Source organism: Pinus tabuliformis, chromosome 3_1 (assembly GCF_031772625.1).
Source record: "Pinus tabuliformis cultivar Carrire ecotype Pingquan chromosome 3_1, CPIR1, whole genome shotgun sequence".
Lineage (NCBI taxonomy): Eukaryota > Viridiplantae > Streptophyta > Pinopsida > Pinales > Pinaceae > Pinus > Pinus tabuliformis.
The window spans coordinates 267161749-267168126 of NC_142301.1; the positions used below are offsets into that span (position 1 = coordinate 267161749).

Here is a 6378-nt window from a genome sequence, read left to right on the forward strand (position 1 = left end):
CTACGCCCATAATAATTACACACCTCTCGCATCTTGACTGACTTATGTTCCGCTGGTGGACGAGCGTACGAAAAATCAAATGCCTCCTCCCCTTCTTCACTAACCTCCTCTCATCCTTTCCACGATTAAATAATCAAATGTTGAAAACATAACTTCCGGGTCGCAATTTTATTATTTAATACAATAAAGTAACAACCGGAATTGGAAAGCAAAATCGGCTTAATATAAATAATTATATTTTGCTGTGCCCAATGGCACCTTAATATAAATAATTATATTTTCCTGTGCCCAATGGCCCCAACTCAACGAGCCTGGCCGCCGTCTCCTCCTCCTCCCGACTTGCACGCCAGGACTCAACGCAACCTTAATAATTATATTCTTAAAAACTTCAGGGCCTCCTCCTCGGTGCGCCATGACTCAACGCAACTACTACTTCTTATATTTAATAATTACACGCCCAGATTTTCTCCCACTCTCTCTCTATAAATACTCGTGACCATCCTTCACATTCATACCATCCTTTGCCATTCACTTCTCCAGCATTCCAACTTCTCCTCTGCATTTCCATTTTCAGCACCATGCCGTTCCTCTCTTTTTCTTTTCCTCTTCATTTTCTCTTTTTCATCTTCACTTTTTCCTTCATCTCCGTCTCCTCCTCCTCTCCGCATTCGTTTCATTTTCATGACGATCGACAGGCTCTCTTAGCTTTCAAAAACAAAATAAGCAGTGATCCTCATGCTTCCATGGCCAACTGGAGTCTCGCACTCCCCTTCTGCAACTGGCCTGGCGTCACCTGCAGCCGCCGTCACATCGACAGAGTCGTCTCTCTCGACCTCACTTTCATGGAACTGCAGGGCACCATCTCTCCTTACCTCGGCAATTTGTCCTTTCTCCATACGCTTGATCTTTCTAGCAATGCGCTACACGGTTATATCCCAACTCAGTTGGGACGCCTTTTCCGTTTGAGGAAGCTTTGGCTGCACCACAATTATTTGAAGGGAAACATTCCGAGTGATCTGGGCAATTGCACAAATTTGGCTCACTTGAAGCTCTCCTACAACAATCTGACTGGAAGTATTCCCCATGAGCTGGGTTACCTAACACATCTGCAGCTGCTTAACTTAGCAGCCAACATTCTCACAGGTATGAATCTTCTTCCTTTGGATACCTTTCAGTTTTGATTATTTTAGAGATTGCAAAAAATTATCTCCCTTTTTATCAAATATCTTAAAAGCTTTGAGTGACTTAAATTTTCACAAACAAGCTTTCGCAGGAAGCATTCCTGAAGAATTGGGTCTTCTCATTAATCTCCAATCACTTGATCTTGGACAAAATTCCCTCCATGGTCATATCCCAACTCAGTTGGGACGCCTTTTCCGTTTGATGTTGATCAGGTTAGACCTCAATCAATTGGAGGGAAACCTTCCTAGTGATCTGGGTAATTGTACAAATTTGTTTCACTTGGCGGTCTCCTACAACAATCTGATTGGAGGTATTCCGGAAGAGTTTGGCTCCCTCATACATCTGGAAGAACTTTACTTATCTGGAAACAGCTTCACAGGTACTATTCGTCTTCCTTTGCAAATCTCTGGGCGTTGGTTATTTTAGAAATTTAAAAATGGTCTTACTTGTGTTATTGTGAATTGTCAGGTCACATTCCCAAATTTCTGTCAAATATCTCCACTTTGGCTTTCTTGCAAATGGATGCAAATAAATTCACTGGTAACATTCCAGAAGAATTTGGCCTATTCACTAATCTTCAACAACTCTTCCTCTTTGACAATGAATTATTAGGTTCCATTCTCCCTTCTTTGTCAAATATCTCCACTTTGGTTCAGTTGGTGATTTCCCAAAACAAACTCACTGGAAGTATTCCCACTTCTTTGTCAAATCTGGTTAACTTGAATGAGCTTTATTTATGGGGAAATCAACTTAGTGGAAAGATTCCAAATTCCATTGGAAATTGTTCAAAACTCAGAATTCTCGCCCTACACGATAACATGTTGAGTGGGAGTGTCCCAACAACATTAGGTAAGCTATCCCTCCTTGAAAAATTATATTTGCAGTCTAATCAGCTTAATAGTGGCAGTGCTACAACCATGCATTTTCTTATAGCTCTTACCAATTGTTCCCATCTAAATATACTAAACTTGAGAGACAATAAACTAGCTGGTGTCTTACCCCTTGCCATAGGAAAACTTTCTACCAATTTGTCTTACTTAACATTAGCAAACAACTTGATAGAAGGGAACATCCCTCCACATATAGGCAATCTTAGCAGCCTAACCTATCTAAATTTATCTGGAAATTCTTTAAATGGTAGCATTCCATCTTTAAGAAACCTTAAAAAATTAGAAAGATTAGTTTTAGGAAACAACAAATTACAAGGAGACATCCCTGATGACTTTGAAAATTTACAACGACTTGGTCTCTTGGACATCAGTGGAAACATACTCTCTGGAAAGATTCCCAATTCCCTTGCACCCCTTAAACAATTAAGATTTCTCCTCCTCCATCACAACCAATTATCAGGGACCATACCTTCCAACTTAGGAAACTGTACAAATTTGGAATTGCTCGACTTGTCACACAATAAACTCATTGGAAACATACCACGTGAGATTGTTAAGCTTTACAATCTAAATTTCTATTTGAATTTGTCTTGGAATTTATTAGAAGGCTCCTTGCCCATGGAGATTGGTAAAATTTCAATGGCTCAAGCTATAGATATCTCTGCTAATCACTTGAGTGGAGTCATTCCATCTACACTTGGAAGTTGTGTTGAAGTAATTTCGCTGAATTTATCTCGGAATTCCTTCCAAGGTTCTATTCCAGATTCACTTGAAAATTTGCAAAGCCTTATGAGCCTAGATCTCTCTTCCAACCTTTTATCTGGGACAATACCTATTATTCTCAACAAGCTGAAAATGCTTCAATATTTAAATTTATCTTTTAACAAGCTTGTTGGGGAAATTCCAATAGGGGGAATTTTTGCAAATGAATCATTTTCCATGTCCTTAAATGGAAATGCCAACCTCTGTGGACCAAAAATATTCCAATTATATCCTTGTCCGACACCAAAAGGTCAAGGTCATTCTACAATTGTCAAAAGAGTGCTATTGACAGTGGGTGGAGCTACTGCTTTTATACTCTGTTGTTTTTGTTTAAGATTCCTATGGAGAGGGAATATGCATATACAAAACATTCATGTTTCGAGATATATATTCCAAAAGTTAGAGCATCCAAGGATCTCATATCAAGAGCTTCACATAGCGACTAATGGATTTGACAAAGCCAATTTGTTGGGAACAGGTAGCTTTGGGTCAGTTTATAAAGGAATTTTGAATGATGGCACACCTATTGCTGTGAAGGTTTTCCAATTGCAAAATGACCAGAGCGAGAAGAGTTTTAAAGCAGAATGCAGTGTCTTCCAGAAGGTTCAACATCGAAATCTAGTCAAAATCATAACCTCATGTTCCAACTTCCATTTCAAAGCTTTAGTGTTCAAGTTTGTGTCTAATGGAAGCTTAGAGAAGCATTTGTATCCTAAAAGAGATGACAACAATGGTGAGGATGTGTGTGAACTGGAGTTGAAAACACTATTAGACATTGCCATAGATGTGGCCCATGCAATGGAATATCTTCATCATGATTGTTTTTTGCAAGTAGTACATTGTGATATAAAGCCTAGCAATGTACTTTTGGATGAAAATATGTTAGGCCATGTCACAGATTTTGGTATTGCAAGACTGATTGGTGAAAGCTCTACAAATTCACATGCTTCATCACTTGCTTTAAGAGGATCCATTGGCTACATTGCCCCAGGTATGCCTTTCTTACACAACATTTTCAATTTTCTTCTCTCATTAATAATATTTATATGGATTGATTGAGTAAAATTTAATGAATGTCTCTTTTACTGTAGAATATGGATTGAGTGGAACAGTTTCCACCCAGGGAGATGTTTATAGCTATGGAATTATGTTATTGGAAATGCTCACGAGAAAACAACCAACCAATCACATGTTTGTGGGAGACCTAAACTTGCACAATTGGGTGAACTTTGCATACCCAAACAATGTGAATGAGGTAATTGAAAGTAGCATTTTTAGTGAGGTGTGTGGAGATGAAATTGATGAGAACAAAGTACATAAATGTCTACTAGATTTGCTACATGTTGGTTTGCTTTGTTCAAAAACTTCACCAGAAGAAAGACCAACTATGAGAGTTGTGGTAAGGATGTTGGAGAGTATCAAAGAGGATTTGGAGGCAAATGTAGTTGCTTCTAGAAGATTGAGACGAAGCATATCCAAGTTGCTTATCGATACAAATGCAATAAGGAATGATGCCTCTACATCAAATGACCAAAGTTCTTGTACATTTTAGTTTATGAAGTGAAGAATAACAAATATTTTAGGTCTTGCCATCATTCATGTAATGTTAATATTTTTTTAAACTTTTAATTATTCAAACAACTTCATGCTAGTATGCATTATCATATTGTCAACAAGGAAATTACATGGTTTTGCAACACTATATTGAATAGATTGTAGGTTTATATTCAATTTGATTTTTTCATCTATCCATGATGTCAATATTATTATCTATAGATTAAATTGCTTCGAAATTATTTGTATTATGTTTACATATATAGAAGAAATTATTTATATTTAAAATGCAACAACAAACTTACAAACATGGATTTGAACTTTATGACTTGATTATATGAACCATGTTGAAGTCTAGTTAGTTTGATTGTATTGGTAGCAATAACTTAGTTGTTTGTAACATCCACTTACCATATATGTGTGTATGTGTGTTTTACAAACCATTTTCACCCCAAAAAAATTTGCAGGACCAATTTTTGGGTCTTAAAATTGTTTCAAGTACATATGTTTCATCTCTTTCAATAACTCATAGCACAACTCACCGTATATTTGACATGGACAATGATCTTTCCTATTTTAGTAAAAAAAGGTTTTATTCGATAAACTAACTTATGTTTGAAGGCGTAGAAACAAACAACCCCCTTTTAAGTGCTTCTTTAGAATCCATATTCACTATATGAGTTGAGGATTTAGTACTTTGGGTATGTAATTTTTGTAATAATAAGATTGTTGTCAACATTTCCCCCCTAATTACAAGGGTTGATGGTTTAGAGATAAGGACAAATACAATGCATCTTTCATATAAGGATGATATCAAATACAAACCTTGAATGGATTTGTCTTGGTCTTGGTCAATAGGAGACATGCAATGAAGACTCATTCACAGAATTATGGCTTCTTTTTTCTGAAGGATACTATGAATTCTTTTTAGCTTATATAGAACATAATTTCAAAATTTTATTTTAATGAAATTACAAATTCTTTTTGCATAGAAAAAAGAAGTGAAGGCATGCAAGCTAATTGAAAGTAAGAAGACCAAGAAAATGTGTGGTATTATAGTGCAAGCCTTATTTCCAAAACATCTAAATCTACCTAGTGGTAAACTGTGTCTACTTCTTCATCAAATAGTTGTTTTGCAAAGAAATAGATAAGTTTTTCTAAGACCAAGAGAATGTGATATTTGAGTTTAATGCTTAATTCCAAAACATCTATATCCACATAATGGTCAAATTTATCTAGTCTTCATCCAATATTTACAAACAAATTATTGCGACCTTTTTCTAAGAAGTCTTATTATGTTTGCTTAGTAAGTCCATAAGTTAATGCATTTGTTAACATCTTAGAAATGCATAAGTTGATGCATTTTTTATGCATTTGAAATCATCTTTAATATACTTAAGAGTGAGTTTGTGAGTTTTTTCTAAAAATGCTTGTTTTACTTGCCTAGTATGTTGAATTATTGATTATGTGTTTGAAATTATTTTTAAGGTTTTCAAGTGCGATCCCATTGTTTCAACATAATGTATAGCATTAGTTGCAATAAAAAGGATAAATGGATCCACTAAATGTTCATATCTATTTTCCGATACGAGTGGACATATAATATTAGTTGTCTACAAATAAGTTGTTGCACCATTTCTTTCCAAAAAATCAAGATTTATTAGAAAATCAATAAGCAAGACTATATAAGCCCCATTGTACACTCCCAACATACTAATGATGGAAAAAACAATAGACTTTATAGATACTTCATCATTGGCTTCTAGGGATTACACTTATGGGTATATTGAAGAAATCCTTTTAAGACCTATGCATGATGAAACTTGATGGAAGCATATTTTTTAAAAGATTCTTAGGAAGCTTCTTAATATATAGACAAAAATTTAACTCTTTAATGTGACAGGAAAGTAAAAGTTTAACTAATAAGTGATCCAATCAATGAAGTGGAAGATCAATATGGAGTAGCTTCCAAATAGTAGCAATGCTAAAT

At 35.5% G+C, this 6378-nt stretch overlaps 2 protein-coding genes across 2 annotated transcripts; both read left to right on the top strand.

The window, feature by feature from the left end:
* The first annotated feature begins 531 nt into the window (after window positions 1–531).
* LOC149186821 (uncharacterized) lies at window positions 532–5180 on the top strand. Its single transcript, XM_089411151.1, has 4 exons — window positions 532–1143; window positions 1274–1561; window positions 3313–3825; window positions 3926–5180. Exons 1-4 carry the CDS (start codon window positions 579–581, stop codon window positions 4384–4386), a joined length of 1827 nt encoding a protein of 608 aa, XP_089267277.1. The 5' UTR covers window positions 532–578; the 3' UTR covers window positions 4387–5180.
* On the top strand, window positions 1571–3302 carry LOC149186822 (uncharacterized; the record flags this gene model as incomplete). The annotated part of the gene is made up of 1 exon (XM_089412367.1): window positions 1571–3302. A coding segment is annotated over exon 1 (1602 nt), but the record flags the coding sequence as incomplete, so codon positions are not given.
* Window positions 5181–6378: the final 1198 nt, after the last annotated feature.